General features: G+C 43.2%; 1 protein-coding gene across 1 annotated transcript in view; it reads right to left on the reverse strand.

The window, feature by feature from the left end:
* The window catches only part of LOC121565383 (calpain-1 catalytic subunit-like), a 32,758-nt gene extending 20,703 nt beyond the window's left edge, over nucleotides 1-12,055 (reverse strand). The window contains exons 1-12 of the mRNA XM_045208993.1: nucleotides 11,966-12,055; nucleotides 6,723-6,979; nucleotides 6,526-6,595; nucleotides 6,317-6,435; nucleotides 5,968-6,101; nucleotides 5,697-5,871; nucleotides 5,327-5,401; nucleotides 5,086-5,171; nucleotides 4,376-4,450; nucleotides 4,095-4,255; nucleotides 3,829-3,995; nucleotides 3,473-3,484 (exon numbers count right to left, since the gene is read on the reverse strand). Coding sequence (XP_045064928.1) covers nucleotides 3,473-3,484; nucleotides 3,829-3,995; nucleotides 4,095-4,255; nucleotides 4,376-4,450; nucleotides 5,086-5,171; nucleotides 5,327-5,401; nucleotides 5,697-5,871; nucleotides 5,968-6,101; nucleotides 6,317-6,435; nucleotides 6,526-6,595; nucleotides 6,723-6,959 — 1,311 coding nt within the window. The 5' untranslated portion in view covers nucleotides 6,960-6,979; nucleotides 11,966-12,055. The remainder of the gene's footprint in view (nucleotides 1-3,472; nucleotides 3,485-3,828; nucleotides 3,996-4,094; nucleotides 4,256-4,375; nucleotides 4,451-5,085; nucleotides 5,172-5,326; nucleotides 5,402-5,696; nucleotides 5,872-5,967; nucleotides 6,102-6,316; nucleotides 6,436-6,525; nucleotides 6,596-6,722; nucleotides 6,980-11,965) is intronic.
* Between the last annotated feature and the right edge of the window lie 10,690 nt (nucleotides 12,056-22,745).

Genomic DNA, 22,745 nt, shown 5'->3' on the forward strand with positions numbered 1-22,745 from the left:
TTTTGCAATTATGTTAGCACAGCTGAAAACTGTTGTGCTGATTAAAGAAGCAATACAACTGGCCTTCTTGAGACTAGTTGAGTATCTGGAGCATCAGCAATTGTGGGTTCGATTACAGACTCAAAATGGCCAGAAACAAATAACTTTCTTCTGAAACTCGTCAGTCTATTCTTGTTCTGAGAAATGAAGGCTATTCCATGCGAGAAATTGCCAAGAAACTGAAGATCTCGTACAAACGCTGTGTACTACTCCCTTCACAGAACAGCGCAAACTGGCTCTAACCAGAATAGAAAGAGGAGTGGGAGGCCCCGGTGCACAACTGAGCAAGAGGACAAATACATTAGAGTGTCTAGTTTGAGAAACAGACGCCTCACAGGTCCTCAACTGGCAGCTTCATTAAATAGTACCCGCAAAACACCAGTCTCAACGTCATGAGGCAACTCCGGGATGCTGACCTTCTAGGCAGAGTTGCAAAGAAAAAGCCATATCTCAGACTGGCCAATAAAAATAAAAGATTAAGATGGGCAGTCTGAGATATGGCTTTTTCTTTGCAACTCTGCCTAGAAGGTCAGCATCCCGGAGTCGCCTCTTCACTGTTGACGTTGAGACTGGTGTTCTGCGGGTACTATTTAATTTAATGTCCCCTTGTTCAATGCTCGGTAATCAATGCACGGGCTTAGACCTCCGTCTTTCCTCTTCACAAAAAATAAACTTGAGGTGGCGGGCGAAGTGGAGGAACGTATGAACCCCTGGCGCTGGGACTCGGAGACGTACGTCTCCATTGCCTCCGTTTCAGCCTGCGACAGGGGATATACATGACTCCTGGGAGGCACAGCGTCTACTCATAGGTTTATCGCGCAATCCCCCCCCACCCCGATGAGGTGGTAATTTGGTCGCATTTGGTCGCTTGCGTTTTGGAAAACGCATGCGCCAAATCAAGGTATTCGGGGGGGAAGTGTCTGGACTTTCCACCATGGTTGCACCAACGGAAACAGCTAGTCACCTACCCTGACACTCTCGCGACCACCCCGTGAGAACCCTCTGCATTCATGAAAAGGTGGGGTTGTGTAGTGCTAACCAGGGAAGACCCAACACAACAGGGAAATCGGGGGACAAAATAATACAAAATGTGTTGTGCTCTCTATGGGTCCTTTGGGTAACCATTGTGACTGATGCTGTAACTTCACTAATGAACCCTGACCCTAATGGTCGACTGTCAAGTGCTTTGATGGGCAGTGGAGTGGATAGGGGAACCAATGGAATACCTAGACTTAGAGCTAACGACCTGTCCATAAAGTTCCCAGCTGCGCCTGAATCGATCAGCGCCTTACACTGGGAAACTACGGGGTAAAAGGGAAGGTGACGTGTATGGTGCAGTGTGCAGTAGAAGGCTCTGACTGAGTGTGGGTTCGCACTTCCTGGGGTGATGCGAGAGTTCCCTGCCTGCCGCCTCCAGACCCGGAAGAACCCTGACAACAGCGTGACACTGAAGCTGTCCTCCTCCGTTCTCCCGGATCGCTGCGCCACCTAGCTCCATCGGAACGGACTCTGAGTTGGGGGGGGCGGGGGTGAAATGGGAAAACCACTCCCAGGACGTCCTCTAGCAGCCAGCAGGTTGTCCAACCGGATGGCCATGTCCACCAGCTGGTCGAAGGTTAACATGGCATCCCGGCAGGCTAGCTCCCATCGGACGTCCTCTCGCAGGCTGCACCGGAATCCGTCGATCAGGGCCCGCTCGTTCCACCCGCACCCAGCTGCTAGGGTCCGAAACTCCAGGATGAAGTCCTGCGCGGTCCTCGTCCCCTGCCTCAGTTGGACTAGACGCTCGCCCGCCTCTTGTCCTTCGGGCGGGTGGTCGAACTCCCCGTAGTTGTCCAACGCGGTTCCTCCTTCTCTCCAGACCGCGTTGGCCCACTCCTGGGCTTTCCCTGAGAGGCAGGAGAAAGCAGGGCTGATGTTCACGAAGTAGAGGTCCAGCTGCAGGAGGAATCCCTGACAGCGGGCAGCCGTCCCGTCAAACTCCCTCGGTCGGGATAGATTAATCCCTTGGGGTGCTGGAGTGTGGGTGGCCGGATCCGGTCGCTCAGCTGGTCCCGACGGGTCGGGTCCTCTCCTCTCCAGGCGTTGGACGACCTGCAGAACCCGATCCATCGCTTCTCCCAAGCTGGCTAGAATCCTGGAATGCTAGTGGACCCGTGCCACAACTCCAGGCATGGGCTCTTCTCCTGCTGACTCCATGGCAGGTGTGTGATTCTGTGGTGTGTGATTTGGACGGAGTCAGGCGCAGGAGGGTAAATCACAGAATAAAGTTTTATTCCGTATATGTGTCGATATAAAAGTACAAGGAGCTCCACCAAGCTCATATAACCTCCACAATAAACAATCACATACAAAGACAATGGGGCAGAGGGAACACTTATACAGGTACTGATGAGGAGAATTGAAACCAGGTGTGTGTAATAAACAAGACAAAACAAATGGAATGATGAGATGAGGAGCGGCAGTGGCTAGAAGGCCGGTGACGACGAACGCCGAAGCCTGCCCGAACAAGGAGAGGAGGCAGCTTTGGAGGAACTCTTGACAATTTCGTATGATATGTTACGAATTTATCACGTGTCAGGAGAAGACCTAGATGCAGTCAGTGTCAAAGTACAAAAGTTTATTACAAAAACAGGGGGCAGGTAAATGACAGGTCAAGGTCAGGCAGAGGTCAGTAATCCAGATCAGAGTCCAAAAGGTACAGAACGGCAGGCAGTCTCAGGGTCAGGGCAGGCAGAGGTCAATAGTCCAAGGTGGCGTGTCAAGGTACAGAACGGCAGGCAGAAAACAGGAACTTGAAAAAGACAGGAGCTTGACGAAACAAAACGAACTGGCAACAGACAAACAGAGAACACTAATGGGGAAGATGGGCGTCATCTGGAGGGGGTGAAGACAATCACAAAGACAGGTGAAACAGATCAGGGTGTGACAGAATTACAATTAATATTATATGTTACGAATTTGCAAAACGTACAATATGTTACGAATTCTAGCTAGGTGGCTAGGTGGCTACCACTATCTAGCTCTCTAACGTTAGCTAGGCTAGGGGTTAGGGGTTAGGAGTTAGGTTAAAGGGTTAAGGTTAGGGTTAGGGGAAGGTTTAGCTAACATGCTAAGTAGTTGCAAAGTAGCTAAAAAGTAGTAAGTAGTTGAAAAGTTGCTAATTATCTAAAATTGTCCTTGAGGAGTTTCGAACACACAACCGTTGCTAGACGTTCAAGTTATATGCCTACCCAACCACCCTCCTTTCGTTTGCCAACCTTGGTATGTAACCATACAGAATAATATGAAATGCTCTCAGACCAGGTTGCACAAACATTGTACAACAGGAACTACAGACCAAGGAGTATGCGTAGGCCTCTCTAGACAACAGCGTATTTCATTAGTTCTTGTATAACTGTATTTGTGAAAATGATATATAAAAGTTACTTACTTTGGCAGGCACCTGTTAGAAAGTAAAACAAATACAATTCAATTGCAGGAACAATAGCATATCTGGGCTGTTTAATTTCTTCTTCTGGGATGACATCATACTGAACATGTAGTTGTGTCTGGATCATATTTGTAAATGTTTTAATGATAAAAAAAAAAAATTTGTGGATAAAAGTTTAGATAAACTTGTTTTACTTGCTTTAGATTAAAGTCATTTAATTGGTTTTGTAGAAATACACATTTTCAGCAGCAAATGCAGTGCATCTTGGTCGTATGTGGGAAGTGTTATACGGTTTATCATTAGGGGTCGTTTGTGAGAAGTGTTTTACGGCTTATGCACCAAAGAAGGGCACTGACCTCAAAGATGGAGAAGCCAATGTGGAGACTTTTGACCAGGCGTCTGTTTCTTTTATCAGGCTTCTGCATCAGAGACACCAACATGTTGTTGTCCCCCTGTGTCTCAGAGCAGTCCCCGCCCAATCCCCCAATCTTCACCCGATACTGGGGATTGGTCCAGAAACTGTCTGGGAGACAAGACAAAACATATTTTGACTGTAGATTCATGAAATGTTGTAGTCATCATGAACTGCATATCATTCCGTGTCAATCAAGATAAGATTTACTTGGGAAATTCATGCAACCACCAGCAGTGGTTCCTGCAACCCATCTGCCAACGTGGAATGAGGGGGTCCAATGACAAGTGGGGTTGCCATCGAGAAAATCAGGGCACAGACTGCAGATATCCACTTCTGCGAAATTCTCACAGAAATGTTTCATTGTCATCCTGAGAAGACAACCAAATTGTGAATGATAAGGTGTTGAAATATCAGTACTTGAAACACTGCATGTGTCAGTTCCACTTATTAACATGGTCTACAAACACATTTCAGCAAATATGGTTTACCAGAATTCCCCATTCTCTTCCACTGACAGAAACATCTTCTGATCGTCAGGACTCACTGTTTGCCACAGGGAGGAACTGACAGGAAAACAAACATCAATAGGTGAACTGGGGATAAGGCTCCTGAGAAAAGTCTAAGTAGTTTTAAAATGTTATGCTGTTGGCCACAGACAGGAAGATCATGTTGTAAGAAGCGCAAGAGGGACAGCAACACCATCAACCTTGCTGTTTGCAAATATTTGGCAGACTTTTATGACCTCACACGACAGAACATACTATTACATACAGTACAATTACATACCATATACATGACGTAGCATACCATTACATAGTACCATTACATATCATTACATACAGTACCATTACACAAAGGTCAGCTGAGTGAAAATGTAAAGGTTAGACTGGATTATCACTCTTTTGACAGAACAACTTGTTTTTCATGAATAGGGGGGGGGGGGGGGATTAAATTAGCTTTATGGAAACTAGGAATGTTTCTCTCCGCAGTTGGTTAAAAACATTTAAGGTTAACATTTAAAGTTAAAGACACAAAACAAGAGACAACAATGCAAAATCTTTAATGCTTTGGCTGCTTGTGAGTGACTTCTGAATGCAATGTAAAAGGGAAGGGAGATTATCTGACATTTCATAAAGACCTGTTGAAGACAATTGCTGTCATTACATGTCGCCATCAGAATATACTGTATAGTCCTTACTTATCGCTCCAGTCTCCAATCCACTCTCCCTGGCCCCAGGGGTTGAAGAGGCGGATCAGATTCACTGGCATGCCTTGGCTCATGATCTGTGGAAGAAACCAGAATGAACACGAGGAGAGGGTTCATTTAGGGTTGGGCAAAAAATCATACCACACAAACCACACAAATGCTCCCATTTCCCTCCAGGAAGAACCAGATATTGACAAAGCATTTCCCTCACATAGTTAGTTCCATACAGTACCTGGCTAACTCCTGTGACGGTGTAGGCATGTCCCCTCACTAATCCGTTGGGTGCCACCGTGTTCGCTGATGTTTCCTACGTTACAACAGACACAGGTTATTAGGTATCATAAGTAAACTAATCGGACCATAACATAACAGAGGTTTCAGTCACAAAATAGGACATGGCTGAATATGAACAATATGAACACAACCTTCATCTCTTTTGTGTTTAAAAGTTACAGGACATATCTTTTAACTTCAACTACGCCACATGACTCATATTACCCTGCAGATATTTTATTGACATCAATGGATGATTTGCGGTAAGTTGACACATGCATTTCTCACTGCCCTACTAACGGTTTTGTTCAAAGCTTCATCAAAGCTACCCCTTGAGGTGTGCCACATCCAATCAGAGATTTTGACTTGGCAGCTCTGAACAGGAGGTCCCACAGATTTGGTGGAGCGTCAGTGAGCTTGAACGTGATGTGAACCCCTCCAGTGAAGTCCATCATAGCCTCTGAAGTGGTCCCTAAATTCATGTCTGCGAAGGAGCCACACACCCTGCCAGAAGAAACAGGTCAATAAGTCCTACAATTAAGGTGGTGTTAGTGCATATCAGAAGGTGCCTTATATAACCAACTGATGTGGCTCACATACTTGGCGTAGGCTTTCTCCAGCAAGGCGGGCCAAAACTCATTGGGAGTTTTTGAATGAACGAAAATGAGCCTGCCGTCAACTGTTGGTAGCTTGTCATCGATCACAACATCCACCCACCTCCCAAACCTCCAGAACTGAAAGATAGGAGGAGAGGACAATGATTCCTACAGAGAACATTCTCTATGGGGCTTGAGAAATGCGCAGCATTAGCAGTCATCATTCATTACAATTCAATAGTTCTCAATACATCTCAGAACCTTTTCAATGCAATGTATTCTGTGTCAATACATTACTAACCCTCAAAGGATGATAGTTATTTTAATAAGTTATTTAGCCCAAGGTTATTTACCCGGAAGTGGAATATTCCGCAGTAGTCATCTTTAAAGCTTTGGTTTAGGGGCACTACTTGCTCCAGGATGTGCTTCTGGAACGTCAAAGCCCCAATGGAAGCAAGAAACCAGCAATCTCCTAAAAGAAATGTTGTACATCATGACATTTATAATGCAAGGGGCACGGTGTGGTATATGTTGACGCTTGTTTACAACCAAATCCACTTACCAACTATTCCTTGCCCAAAGTCAAACCTTGAAATTCCATCAACAATAAAATCTGGATTCCGTACAATTTTCTGGAAGAGTGAATACACACGTTAAAACTATTAATAATATTTATAATTTCTATTCATAATTACAAATAAAATCAGTTAATACCCTGTGTTGTAATGTGTGCAGATCTGAATGAAGACTTGAACATACCGCTGGTCTCAACCACACCACCCTGCCCATGTCATCAGGGGAAAGTAGCCCATCACCAATGGAGTTGTGGTCTGGGGGGAACATCTCATCGATATACCTTACCCCCCTGACCAAACAGTATTGCTTCAGCCGCTGGAAGTCTTGGTTGCTGTGTTTCTCTGGGTTGGCAAGGCTCCCAACACCCTCTTTCTTGTGGCGCTCCTGCATTATACTCACGCACACACCGGGAGGAGGCATTGTTGTACTGTATGCAGGATCTGTTAGCAGGGTGAAATGATGAAATACTAATAGGTGGAGCCGAAATATAAATAGCATAGTGCATTATTAAGTGCTGACAACATAACAGATATGCAAAACTACTATTCAACAGTAGTATTAAAAAAGTATTTCCTTCAGCATATTGTACATTCAGTATTTTTGAAAAAGCGCTTTTATAGATATTGTTTTATATTTTAAAGATCTTATTCATAATATTTAGCCTACATCCAATGTATCAAATGAAAAGCCCCTAAAAAATGCAAGAAGGAATAGCATACAGCAAGTTCAGCTGTGTATTTAAAAGTGTAATACTCTATATTTAACAAATACAAACTTAGGAATGGTTTCACAGACAATGAAGTCAATGTTGACAATGACATGTCAAATATTTGCCTATTGCACCGATTTTATACACTGTGGACACCCCTTCAAATTAGTCGATTCAGCAATTTCAGCCACACCCGTTGCTGACAGGTGTATAAAATTGAGCACACAGCCATGCAATCTCCATAGACAAACATTGACAATAGAATGGCCTTACTGAAGAGCTCAGTGACTTTCAACGTGTCACTATCATAGGATGCCACTTTTCCAACAAGTCAGTTTGTCCAAAAAAATTACGCTACAGCATACAATTACATTCTAGACTATTCAGTGCTTTGGGGAAGGCCCTTTCCTGTTTCAGCATGACAATGCTCTCGTGCACAAAGTGAGGTCCATACAGAAATGGTTTGTCGAGATCGGTGTGGAAGAACTTGACTGGCCTGCACAGAGCGTTTACCTCAACCCCATCGAACACCTTTAGGATGAATTGGTGCGCAGACTGCAAGCCAGGCCTAATCGATACACCTAGCCTTCCCAGAAGAGTGGAGGTTGTTATAGCAGCAAAGGGGACTAACTCCATATTAATGTCCATGATTTTGGAATGAGATGTTTGACCAGCAGGTGTCCGCATACTTTTGGCCATGTAGTGTATTTGTCTGTGCTGCGCGCTGCAGCACGATTCCAAATGCTATCTAGATTATCCTTTATCACAGTGTTTTTTTGTTTTTTTAAGGAACTCGGTCGGGCTTTCAACTTACTCTTGAAAGTTGTAATAGTAGAATGCACAAGGTGCAATTTCGAAATTGGGTGGTGCATCAGCAGTTTTCCTCTTGTCATGTCACTCATTGCAGACCTTAGAGATCTATTTATATATTGTCAGAAATGTCTAGATCAACTAGCCTATGTCAGTTAACGTTTTTTGCTAGTTTGCTTTTTGACCATTCCCATAGGAAAGCAAAATCCAAGAGATCTCATCTTTCCCCCCTTTGTTCCTCTTTAACACCAAAATAAGATTGCATTTTCTCATATTTCTCTAATTCTGCTCAGGAGAAACAACCACATAGAAGCTCATATTTGTCTTATTCGGATCAAAATAAGAAATCTCTAAATTATCTTAAATAGGTCTAATTGAACTCTCCTGTATACGTCTCCATGCATGAGACAATGAAATTACATCTCAAATAATACTCGAAATGACTGTATTATGACTCCAAGGATTTGGATGCACCTTCTCAAACATGGCTCAGTTTTCACATAGTCTCACTGCTGCATTATTTTTGTTAGCAACTATTTCTTACCAGCTAGGTTGCCTGCTAACTTGCTAAATCAAACTGAGTAGCCAGTTATCTAACATTAGCTAGCTACACATGCTAACAGAGTTTAGATATAGCTAATGTTAGTCGTGGCGAGCTGAAGAATCTACCTAACTAACATAAAAATAAAATAATGCAGCTAGTTATCTAAATCATAACTAGCGGGTTGAAAATAGTGGTATACTAGCTAGCTAGCTAAACACAGCTAACATTAGCTAGCTAACTAGAGTGTGGTGTTGCCACTGTTTTGACAGCAGCTGAGGCGCGTTTAGCTAGCTAGCTACAGTATGCCAGAGGTAACATTAGGTAACGCAGTGGTGTAGTTGTACTCTAATTTGCCCCAAATTTGCCAAATTGCCTGCCCAGCGAAGGAAAGTGCCCTTTGTGAAAGACGATATGTGAAACAGTGACATAAGCTCTGAATTACCTAAAATTATAAATCCTATATTGGTCTTTCGCAGTCAGGCCCAAGCTGTATTGTGCAAGTAGGCTATTAGTAGTCCTACTATTGAAACAGATACATTTGGCTGTCAACTGAGGCAGAAATTCACAGGTTTCAGATATTTCCAATTTTTTCAGGTTTTTGCTCTCAAAGTCACACTATTTTAATAGAACAATAACAAAATTGGTTGTTCTAAGTCCATAACAATGCATAAACCACATCAAAATACCACTTTTGAGGTTTGGGAAAAATCTTATATTTTTATATTTTTGAGTGTAGTTACCCTTTAATTCAAGTTCATAGGCACCTAGCACTGTTGTGTGTTTCTGTAGCCTAGCATATGAGATGGAGTTAGCAAAACAAATGGCCACCGGATTGATACAAATAATCATGATACAATTCTGCCAGGTAGGCATAGGCTACTTTGTAGCTAGTTAACACTTAATTGATAATGTTTTTGGGAAAGCCTTTCCTTCTACCAGAAGACCTACGCTACTTTTGTGGGGATTTAGTATACGCAATGCCCACTGAAAAATTAGTTTACAGTGCCTTCGGAAAGTATTCACACCCCTTGACTTTTTCCACATTTTGTTACGTTACAGCCTTATTCTAAAATGGATGAAATTGTTTTTTTCCTTCAATAATCTACACACAATACCCCTTAATGACAAAGCAAAAACAGATTTTTAGAAAGTTTTGCAAATTTATTTAAAATAAAAAACTGAAATATCACATTTATATAAGTATTCAGACCCTTTACACAGTACTTTGATGAAGCACCTTTGGCAGCAATTACAGCCTCGAGTTTTCTTGGGTATGACACTACAAGCTTGGCACACCTGTATTTGGGGAGTTTCTCCCATTCTTCTCTGCAGATCCTCTCAAGCTCTGTCAGGTTGGATGGGGAGCGTTGCTGCTCAGCTATTTTCAGATCTCTCCAGAGATGTTCGATCGGGTTCAAGTCCGGGCTCTGGCTGGGCCACTCAAGGACATTCAGAGACTTGTCCCGAAGCCACTCCTGCGTTGTCCTGGCTGTGTGCTTAGGGTCGTTGTCCTGTTGGAAGGTGAACCTTCACCCCTGTCTGAGGTCCTGAGCGCTCTGGAGCAGATTTTCATCAAGGATCTCTCTGTACTTTTCTCTGTTCATCTTTGCCTCGATCCTGACTAGTCTCCCAGTCCCTGCCGCTGAAAAACATCTCCACAGTATGATGCTGCCACCACCATACGCTTCACCGTGGGGATAAATACATTAATATAATGGTGCCAGGTTGGCATTCAGGCCAAAGAGTTCAATCTTGGTTTCATCAGACCAGAGAATCTTGTTTCTTATTGTCTGAGAGTCTTTAGATGCCTTTTAGCAAACTCTAAGCGGGCTGTCATGTGCCTTTTACTGAGGAGTGGATTCCATCTTGCCACTCTACCATAAAGGCCTGATTGGTGAAGTGCTGCAGAGATGGTTGTCCTTCTGGGAGGTTCTCCCATCTCCACAGACGAACTCTGGAGCTCTGTCAGAGTAACCATTGGGTTCTTGGTCACCTCCCTGATTGCTCTGTTTGGCCAGGCGGCCAGCTCTAGGAAGAGTCTTGGTGGTTCCAAACTTATTCCATTTAAGAATGATGGAGGCCACTGTGTTGTTGGGGACCTTCTATGCTGCAGAAATGTTTTGGTACCCTTCGCCAGATCTGTGCCCCGACACAATCCTGTGTCGGAGCTCCACGGACAATTCCTTCGACCTTATGGCTTGGTTTTTGCTCTTGACGTGCACTGTCAACTGTGGGACCTTATATAGACAGGTTTATGCCTTTCCAAATCATGTCCAATCAATTGAATTTACCACAGGTGGATTCCAATCAAGTTGTAGAAACATCTCAAAGATGATCAATGGAAACAGGATGCACCTGAGCTCAATTGTGAGTATCATAGAAAAGGGTCTGAATACTTATGTAAATAAGGTATTTCTGTTTTTTATTTTAACACGTTTGCAAAATTATTAAAAACCTGTTTTTGCTTTGTCATTATGGGGTATTGTGTGTAGATTGTTGAGGAAAAAATTATATTTGATACTTTTTAGAATAAGGCAGTAACGTGCCAAAATGAGGAAAAAGTCTAGGGGTCTGAATACTTTCCGAAGGCACTGTAGCTTCCCTCCACTACACTACTGGTTGGAGGCTTAACAATGCATGAATGCAACGACATTCTAAATGTACAGTGCCTTCAGAAAGTAGCCCTACCCCTTGATGTATTCCACATTTTGTTGTGTTACAAAATATATTAAATATTTATATATATATATTTTTTACCCATCTACACACAATACTCCATAACGACAAAGGAAACATTTTTTTTGCAAATGTATTGAAATTGAAATACAGAAATGTCTAATTTATAATAGATAAGGCATGAATATGCTCATGAGGATAAAATGATAAGATCTCATCCATTTCTCATATTTCTCAAATGTAAGTCTCAATATAAATGAGGAAGACACATTTCAGCTGAATGTATTCAGTTGTCCAACTGGCTAGGTTTGTCCCCTTTCCCTTTCCTTACAACTGACCCCCTTTCCCTTTCCTTTCAATCCAAGCTTATTTGTCTCATGAAAGTCTCAATATATATATATATATTTTTTTCATCTCCTCCTTGCTGCTAAAGGGCATCAGGAGAAACAGTTCAGATATAAGTGATCACTAAATAATACAACATTGAGATCTCCATATTTCATCAGAGATTAAGAAAATATTTTTCCTCTGGTGGATTTTGTTGTAATGTTTGAGTCACTCAGAGATCACATGAATACATAAAGCCATGGCAAAGCGAAACATGAACATGTCTGTTTCAGACACCTGTAGCCTAAACAAGCCATTAATAACACTGGCTACAAATCAGAGTCAGTTAAAGTGTCTCACCTCAGAATATCGCAGGAATGGGTGTTGTATTCAAGGTTTCAATCATTTAGAAACTAATTCAGGTCATCGTCATCTTATATACCTGAAGGCTCCAGAGATTGCTGACGTATTGTACTGTACTGTAGGCTACTGAATATGTTGTGGATACGCCACGCCCACAGTAGGTCTACACACTGCTTCTCATATTACCATAGCTTTCTCCCATTGATAGGCTACAATCTGTTTAGTATTCTTCTGGAAAATACTGAAAAGAGAATAGGTTCACAAGACTTGAAAAGGGCAAAATGCCACAACTACTGTTTGTTGCTGAATTGGATGGGCTATATAAATACTGATAGGCTATTTAAATGTGTAAACTTGGGAATAAAAATACAGGTTGTAAAATGCTAATAATCCAGTGAAGGCCTACCCACTGGGTACTAGTTGGGCTACAGTCAGTCGTTTGATCCTGTGAAATATATCACATTAGGCAGCAGATGTTATTCTAGGCATATTTTTGCTCACCTGCATGGGCTAATCTTTTTTTTTTTTCCTTCAGCAAGACTTGACTCACTCTCCTGAGGGCATTTTAATGATTTGCATTTTAGAGAAAATGCCATGGGAGAAAAAAAAAACACACAAACACAGAAAGTTAATACTTTTGTAATGTTGTATTTATTGCATGGTTACCTGATGTTGCCAGGACTACAATGCTCACAACCATACTCATGTACCATAAACTTGTTCTGCATGTTTTAAAATGTAATAGGCTATTTGATTAAAATGTGCTCCGCTTATCGCTGGCCTCCTCCCTAAACAAAAACTGGTCACATAAAATGAGGTGGAACGTCTAAAGCTTGTCTTGTATTTCTGAAACTTTTAGCCTTTTTTTATTTTTACCTAAATAACAATTTAAATGAATCATCCTACTATGATACTATCATACTACTATCCTGCTACTGTCCATGTTTGATAATAACATATACGATAAACTGACTAAATAAATAACTAATGGTAATTTCCAGGTTTTCACCTGCATTGATGTCACGATCGTCGTTAAGAAAATTGAATATTATCTGCATGACTACAAGGTCCGAGGAATTAGAACCCAGTGAGGAACTCTGCAGCATGGCCCAGGAGGCCTGTAAACAGAAGTTGGCAAAAGGATTGAGTAGGTGCATAGATTTCATGACTAGAAGCTCAAAAGATGAAAAGCAATCTTCAAATAATTATTTTATTGACATTTAAGTTATGTTAGCAACACTCTCCGCCTTTATGGATGCGTGATTGATATGGTACTAGTGTAACTAGGAGGAGAGGTCCTCATTTAACACAGTAAATCTACATCACGCTGCCATGTTTCAGTCAGGCCAATCACTCGGAAGATTATGATCAATGATTAGTTAAGGACTACAACTGCCTTGGAAGTGAGGATCTAACATTAAGTAGCCCTATTTTGGAGAATGTGAATCACAATCTCTTTCAAATAAATGACTGGAATGAGGAGGCCTATTCCAGTGAGATTGCTAAGGCAAACACTACAGCAAGTTGTTTGCTCAACCTAGATCAAGGCATGATATGTGTCCCAATGGGGATAGCTGAGCTGACTACACTGACTGTGCCAGTGTGGCAGACTCCCACTAAGCTGGCAGGCTGGCTAACAGCCTGCTGCCTGGCCTGCACCCTATCTCATTGTGGAGCTAGAGGAGTTAGAGCCCTGTCTATGTTGATAGATACGTTGAGCCCAGCACCCCTCCAGCTAGGATGGAGTCCGTCACTCCTCAGCAGGCCAGGCTTGGTACTGTTTGTGGGTGAGTCCCAGAAAGAAGTCAAATTATCTACAACTTCTATCTTTTGGGAGGGGCAGAAAACAGTGATTGAGTTGTGAGACTCTGCTGTAGAGCTCATCACTCCCCCTAACTGGGAGGGGCCAGAGACAATTACTCGATGCAGACACATCTTTCTAGCTAATTTACACGCTGAATCTATGTTGCGCTTGGTGACCTCTGACTGTTTCCCTATACTCTCTACGCTCCCCGATTTTAGCCTTAGCAAGCACCCTCTTCAGATGAGCCTTTACGTTGGTAGCCCTGCCCCCTGGTAAACAGTGTATGATCGCTGGATGATTCTTTTTAAGTCTAATATTGCGGGTAATGGAGTCGCCAACGACTAGGGTTTTCAATTTGTCAGAGCTAATGTTGGGAGGTTGGGGAGCAGCTCAGACCCCGTAACGGGTGGAGGAGAGACCTGAGAAGGCTCTGCCTCTGACTCCAACTCATTGCTTAATGGGGAGAACCGGTTGAAAGTTTCTGTCGGCTGAATGAGCGACACCGGTTGAGCATGCCGACAGCATTTCTTTCCAGAAGCCTTGAGAAAATTGTCCGGCTGTGGGGACTGTGCGAGGGGATTTATACTACTATCTGTATTTACTGGTGGCACAGACGCTGTTTCATCCTTTCCTACACTTACATTGTCCTTGCCTAACGATTGCATCTGAAGCTGGGCTTGCAACACGGCTATCCTCACCATAAGGCGATAGTTTTACTGTATATTATGAGTACAGCGACTGCAATTAGATGGCATAGTGTTAATGTTACTACTTAGCTTGGGCTGGTGGAGGTCCTGTAGAACCATGTCCAGATAAAGCGTCCGGGGTGAAAAGGTTTAATGAAAAAAGTCGAGCGAAAAAATAAAATAAAACTAAGACGTTGGTGTTAAATGAAGATTTTGTTAGGAAATGGTCAAAACCGTCAAGTTTGGCAGGTAGCCAATTAGCAACTAACAGCATAGCAGCACGGAGACAAGTGACGCGCTCAAAATGGGAGCTTCTTCCCTCTCCCCCCTTCTCCCTAAATCCTATAGGTTATACAGTACCTTGCAAAAGTATTCATCCCCCTTGGTGTTTCTCCTATTTTGTTGCATTACAACCTGTAATTGAAATTGATTTTTATTTGGATTTAATGTAATGGACATGCACAAAATAGTCAAAATTGGTGAAGTGAAATGAAAACAATTCTAAAAAATAAATAACGGAAAAGTGGTGCGTGCATATGTATTCACCCCCTTTGCTATGAAGACCCTAAATAAGATATGGTGCAACCAATTACCTTCAGAAGTCACATAATTAGTTAAATAAAGTCCACCTGTGTGCAATCTAAGTGTCACATGATCTGTCACATGATCTCAGTATATATACACCTGTTCTGAAAGGCCCCAGAGTCAGCAACACCACTAAGCAAGTGTCACCACCAGGCAAGCGGCACCATGAAGACCAGGCAAGGAGGGCATTAATCAGAGAGGCAACAGAGACCAAAGATAACCCTGAAGGAGCTTCAAAGCTACACAGCGGAGATTGGAGTATCTGTCCATAGGACCACTTTAAGCCGTACACTCCACAGAGCTGGGCTTTACGGAATAGTGGCCAGAAAAAAGCTTTGCTTAAAGAAAAAAATAAGCAAACACGTTTTGTGTTCGCCAAAAGCATGTGGGAGACTCCCCAAACATATGGAAGAAGGTACTCTGGTCAGATGAGACAAAAATTGAGCTTTGTCGCTATGTCTGGCGCAAACCCAACACCTCTCATCACCCCGAGAACACCATCCAGCACGGTGGTGGCAGCATCATGCTGTGGGGAAGTTTTTCATCGGCAGGGACTGGGAAACTGGTCAGAATTGAAGGAATGATGGATGGCGCTAAATACAAGGAAATTCTTGAGGGAAACCTGTTTCAGTCTTCCAGAGATTTGAGACTGGGACGGAGGTTCACCTTCCAGCAGGACAATGACCCTAAGCATACTGCTAAAGCAACACTCAAGTGGTTTAAGGGGAAACATTTAAATGTCTTGGAATGGCCTAGTCAAAGACCAGACCTCAATCCAATTGAGAATCTGTGGTATGACTTAAAGATTGCTGTACACCAGCAGAACCCATCCAACTTGAAGGAGCTGGAGCAGTTTTGCCTTGAAGAATGGGCAGAAATCCCAGTGGCTAGATGTGCCAAGCTTAAAGAGACATACCCCAAGAAACTTGCAGCTGTAATTGCTGCGAAAGGTGGCTCTACAAAGTATTGACTTTGGGGGGGTGAATAGTTATGCACACTCAAGTTCTGTTTTTTTGTTTTATTTCTTGTTTGTTTCACCCAAAAAAATAGTTTGCATCTTCAAAGTGGTAGGCATGTTGTGTAAATCAAATGATACAACCCCCCCCAAAATCCATTTTATTTCCAGGTTGTAAGGTAACAAAATAGGGAAAATGCCAAGGGGGGTGAATACTTTCGCAAGCCACTGTATCAGCTGTGTCGTTGAACCCCTCCCGCATCTGAACTGGCTACATAGAAGGCACAGCATGATCAGAGGTGAGAGGTCACTTGTTCGGGTCATCAGGAAGTATTATTAAAGAGATGCTTTACATTGAAATACAGATAGAGATGTAGTAGTGTCAGAGTTAATGATCCAAGGTCAGTTTTGTATTTCAGCTCCTCTTTCTCACACCGCTCTCCCCACTTCCTCTTTCTCACACCGCTCTCCCCACCCCCTCTTTCTCACACCGCTCCCCCCACCTCCTCTTTCTCACACCTCTGTCCCCACCTTCTCTTTCTTCCTCTGTTTTTAAACACACCAGATTTGCATTGAAGTACAGATTGAACTTGTATTTATAATATCAAACCAAACTATTGACCACATCTAGTGACCACAACCACATACCTTTAGACCACTACTACTGACCAGAACTTCTGACCAAATCTACTATCGATGGAAATTAAAAATGATTTCAATATTTGAATAATATAATCAAAGTACAACTTTTTAATCTTTTTTCACTACCACAAAAAAAAAAAAATGTTTAAAAGCATTAGCAAGCCCCAGAACTTTACTTCTAAAGTTACCATCTAGTTAGTTGCATTGCAGTTGTGTGTGGTGTTGTCATTCAGCCCCATCTAACCTTGGCATGGACTAACTGGTAACTGACAAAATACCTCCGCCGTAGGAAATCATTGAGAAAGAAGTCTCACTTCCAGTTTGCACAAATATTTTGTTGACTTGCTATAATACAGAGATACAAACCATATAAAATCATACATTAAATCTCTAACAATGTCTTCATTGTGTCTTAATTGAAAATGAAATCATAGTCTTCCTTTATTCACCATGTCAATAAGGGTAGGGCAATAACAGTATTAATCAAATCAAAATCAAATGACATTTTATTTGTCACGTGCGCCGAATACAACCTTACCATGAAATGCTTACTTGCAAGCCCTTAACCAACAATGCAGTTCAAGAAATAGAGTTAAGAAAATATTTACTAAATAAACTAAAGTAAAAAAATTAATAAAAAGTAACACAATAAAATTACATAGCAATAATGAGGCTATATACAGGGGGTACCGGTACCGAGTCAATGTGCGGGGGTACAGGTTAGTCGAGGTAATTGAGGTATGGCCTGTGCCATTTAGCATGGAAATAAGTATGACGATTAATATGTACATGTAGGTAGGGGTAAAGTGACTATGCATAGATAATAAACAGCGAGTAGCAGCAGCGTGGGTGGGTGGGGGGTCAATGTAAATAGTCCGGATGGCCATTTGATGTTTATACTGCATGTATTTTGTATTTATTTATAACACTTCGATAATGAACTTCTTTCAATAAAGCGTTTCACATTCTCTAGTGGTTGAAATTATGTCTCTCATTTGATTGAAATACTACACCTATCCTGTGTCCTCAGATCAGTGCAGATGAAGGAAATCCTGTTTCTAGTCTATTGAACAGTTGCAATGCGTAACCATTGATGTCCGAGGACCAGGATTTGCAAACACTGTTGAAGTGTATAATTGTAATACATACATGCAGACACAGCATCATTCAACTGGTTAAACTATGGTATCAAAAAAAGAATCTCACAGACATTCATACCTGAACTGCACCTTTATTTGCCAAGGTAGAGTACATGATCAGTGAATATATTCAATGTACAGGCTACAATTTGGGGATCTCATGCTTGGTAATAACTACATGTAAATACAATTTGTATCCTTGCCACAATACAGTTATATTATATTTTACTCAATCCATAGGCTTCATTATTAGCCAATCTGATTATTTTGAAGACGAAACAACCGGCTATGATAGCTGAAGTTCATAGCTAGGTTCTGAACTAATTTTTATACCCAACGTTTTAGGGTCCATGCACAGATCGGCTACATAGCTAGCTACACATCCACAGGCAAAGAGGTATTTTTATCCTCCACTACACAATAAGCAAGAAAATAGTTAGCTAGCTACGTTACTTCAGCTGCATTGCATGGGAAATATCAGCAAGGCAAGCTTACAAAATTGTACATTCAATGTGCAGTAAATGCTTTAGCTAGCTAGACATTTATAGTACAATATTATGGGGAATGGGAATGAGAGGGCTACTTACACAGTGTTGGGAAGGGATCACAGCAGTGATTGAATGAGGGTATGAGGCATGAGTTGAGGTGTTCAGAGGCTTGACTTCAGTGCAGGACAGGATTTGACTGGGAAGACAAAAAACAATAACACAACACAGTTAGACAAAAGAGCTACATTCACATTTTAGCAGACACTCTTATCCAGAGCGACTTACAGTTAGTGAGTGCATACCTTTTTTTTCATACGGGTCCCCTGTGGGAATCTAACCCACAACCCTGGCGTTGCAAGCGCCATGCTCTACCAACTGAGCTACACAGGACCGAGCTAAGAATGAGTAAGTCCAAGCAAGGAGTAAAATCATTGATGTGTAATAATGTGATTGTGTATGTGATTGACTCTACATACAGTAATGAGAGAAAATTGATAGGGGTACTCAAAAGTGCTTGGAGAGGAAACATTCAATGTGCCAGTGGATGAGCGGGCACATGAGACGTGGCTTCAGTTCATGTCAGGAGAGAGTTGACAGTGGAGTGGAGCTGTCATCACCTCTTAATCAGGGAACATGAAGGGACTTATCTGGAAATACAAATAGCAGATGCATTCCATTACAGCTGCACCATCGTAGGTTTGAACAACAAGTTTCTCCATGAAGTTAAACACAGACTGCACATCTCGCCCACTTGACACATCAAAGTAACCCAAGAAACGTTCCTGAATAAAGCCCTGATCATCCACCTACCTGACGATAGCTGACAACTGCAAGCAGACTGGTGGCACCATAGGTCCCAGAGTGGGGGGGAGGGGGCAATTTTTACCCCCTGGGGCCCGGAGTTTTTCCTTATTTGTTAACCTAACCAGGAAAACTCTGGACCCTAGAAGGTATGACAGTGATTAATCAGTTGTAAAAAGGTTTTATAAGGGCTATGATGGGACCAGTTTTTCCTAATCAGGTCACATGGCTTTATAAAACTCAACTCCTGGCCCTGGGAGGGGCCCTGTCAAACTGCAGCAACCTTATACTTGTTCATATGGATTATATTTAGACTGGATTAGGAGGGGGATTTCCTCTACCCAGACACAGAGACAACAACTGATAGACAAAAGAACTCACAGGGCTGAGCTTGCTTTATGCATGTTTGCATCACACAGGCCTATGCAACTGTAGACCTTATAAAAACATTAACTCATATCTGTCATCACTATTATGTTGACTGATTAATTCCAGTTAACCGTTTTGGATTGAAAATGTATAGGCAGCCTAGCCAGCTCAATTTAGAATATAAACCATATTTGATCACATTCACATTTTCTCCTGACACACAAATGGACTATAAATACATAACGTTACCAATTAGTTTACCCTGACCAGATGGACAGGGCACATAGGCTGTATGCATCTGCTCTTATTTGTAGCCTGCAGTTGATCAGACTGAAAAATAGTATTGTTTTCATCCCATACAGCATGTCAGATCTCTGATGTTTAGGTGTAGCCTAGACTGCTGCAACATTTATGTCATGAGTTTTTGCTTGTGTCTGTCCTGAATGATTATGTGTTGTCATCTTTGCTAAATAAATACCGGGGGAAAGTGAAAAGCCTACTTGAGCATGCGCGAAAAAATGCGCTGCGTCAACCTCTCTCTTTAATCTAACTTTTAATGGATGATGCGATGGAAGCTATCAAATAATTCTGAATTGATTTCGAAATCCCAGACAGTAGAAAGTTCCATTAGATCAGCAAGTAAAGCATCGTAACGTGCAATTACCACTGCAAGCTCCTTGTAGTTGCACTTGTTAGTCTGTCCTCTAAAAGCCTATTCTTGCATGCCCAAAAACACAGTGGTGTTGATAAAACGCTTGAGAACATCCCGGTTTCTTCTTAGTTTCTGGTTGGTTGTTGCGCAGTTTGAATATGTATCCCTTCGCCATGAGCGATGTGGCTTTTTCCCAGAAGCTTGAATCTGATGTGGGCATTTATATGCTCCTATCACGGCTCAGGAGAAGCCCCAGATGCAGACCGTTTCGAAGCAAACGACAGGTCAAGGGCAGGCAGAGGTCAGTAATCCAGAACAGAGTCCAAAAGGTACAGAACGGCAGGCAGGCTCAGGGTCAGGGCAGGCAGAATGGTAAAAACAGTTGAAGACAGGTGAAACAGATCAGGGTGTGACAGTCTTAGGGTCGGTGCGGAGAAAGCGAAGTGGCCCGGGCCTTATTGAAAACCTCCCGAAGGTCCTGGTACTCCGCGGGAATGGCGGAGAGGTCCGGGGCAACTTCTGAGCCCCCAGGAAGACGTCCCGGGGCAGGCTGCGCTGAGTTCAGGCAATGGGCGTGGCAGAACGGGCTCCAGCCCATGATGGCACCAGCAGTCCAGTCAATGAGGGATTGTGTCACTGGAGCCAAGAGAATCCCAATACCACGGGAACCTGAGGAGACTTGATTAGCATGAATTGGGAAGCCTCGCTGTGGTTCCCTGACACTCGTAGGTTGATGGGGGTGGTATTGTGGGTGACCCGGCCTATAGAGCACCCGTCCAGCATTCTATAGGCCATGGAGAGGGGCTGAGTGGGGATGCCCAGCTCGGACGCCAGGGTAGCGTCCATAAAACTCTCATCGGCCCCAGAGTCGATGAGTACCCGGAGAGATTTCAACTGGTTCCCCCACAGCAAGACGGCATGGACAGGGGTGTGAGTAAGGGAGAAGAAAAGTTATCTGTATGGCCCACCAGAGTACTGGTCTTTTAGTGGACAGGTGGACACAAAATGACCAGTAGTCCCGCAATACAGGCAAATCTTCGTGTGAAGCCTGTGTAGACGTTCGGCAAGGGACAGCCTAGCTCTGTCTATTTGCATTGGCTCGGGAAGAGGTGAATCGGCAGACTTCGGAGACTCTCTGGGAAACTCGGGCAGCCTCGGGTTCTCTCGGCAACAGAGACGTCGGGGACTTCCGGGATGCCTCGGAGGCGAGGTGGAATCCTTGGGCGGGCGAGAAGAATCAGATCTTCTCTCCTTCCTACGTTCCCGTAGCCGCCCATCGATCCGGATGGTCAAGGCGATGAGCGAGTCGAGATCCGTCGGTAGTTCCCAGGCTGCTAGATCATCCTGAACTTCCTCTGATACTCCGTGCAGGAACGTGTCGAACAGTGATTCCGGGTTCCAGGCACTCTCAGCTGCCAATGTGCGGAAATCCACAATGCCACACTGCGGGAGTCTTGCCAAAGCTGGATAACTTTTGGGCAGCCTCTCTCCCGGATAATGGAGCATCGAAAACCTTCTTCTCCTCTGCCACAAACTACTCCAGACTGAAGCATACGGCCGACAGTTTTTCCCACACTGCCGTAGCCCAGGCAAGAGCCCTCCCGGACATCAGCGTGATGAGGTACGCTATCCTTGAGCGGTCCGAGGGGAAGGAGGAGGTCTGCAGCTCGATGATGAGAGAACACTGAGCGAGAAACACCCGTCAGGTTCCCGACTCTCCAGTGAAGCGTTCCGGGGGAGGTAAGCGGGTTTCTCGGGAAACCGGGCTGGCCGGGGAGGCCGCCCTGCTAACAGCCAGGTTACTGAGGGGCTGGGAGGTTACCGTTGTGGTAGGCTGCCTGACAGACAACCTGCGGAATTACTCCAGCAATGTGTTCAAAGCTCGGTCATGGCGTTCGGCAAAAAGTCTGGAACCTTTTCATAAGACCACAAAGCAACTCCTCGTGCCTTCCAATGGTGGCTCCTTGGTTTTGTTTTGCCGTTTAGCTGAATGATCGATGTTCTTAAGGTCTTTGTACCACTCTTTTGTCCAAGGCTTTCCAAAAAGTAGTCAAGGCCAGCAATACAGGCGGCTTGATGAAAGGCGACAGCTATACTTTTGATACCAATTTGTAATGAACGCCCTCACGTTTTCATCCTTCTTCATGAAACTGATCTCAGGCAGAGGTCGACCCTCGGTTTAAATTCACACCTTTTCCATGTACCCCAGAGAATGAAAGGGGTTCTTCAACAAAAAGTCAACTAAATTTTCAGTAGCGTTGGCGGCGAAAACTGCTACTGAAGTTAGCAAGGCAAATTGAAATAAATTACACTAACTGGACACAGAAATAAAGTTCTAAAACCAAGAAAACAATTTATAATCTACCTCCTCCGTCTCCTGTAATTTGAAGAAACTAATTTGAATTGAATAATATCCAAAAAATGCTCAACTATCACTTTTCAATCTATCCAATAATGCCACCAACTCTTCTTCTTCTTCTTTGGGTTTTATGGCGGACTACAACCCAAAAACGTGTATTGTCATACGTGATAGGGAAACAAACTTAATCTACCCAAATAAAAATAGTACACTGACAAAAAAATAAAATAAATCCCACTTCTTCCTTCTTTCAGTTCTCCAGGTTGTAAGGCTTTTGGATCAAGAAACGGACAGAGT

This window comes from Coregonus clupeaformis, chromosome 29 (genome assembly GCF_020615455.1).
Source record: "Coregonus clupeaformis isolate EN_2021a chromosome 29, ASM2061545v1, whole genome shotgun sequence".
NCBI lineage: Eukaryota > Metazoa > Chordata > Actinopteri > Salmoniformes > Salmonidae > Coregonus > Coregonus clupeaformis.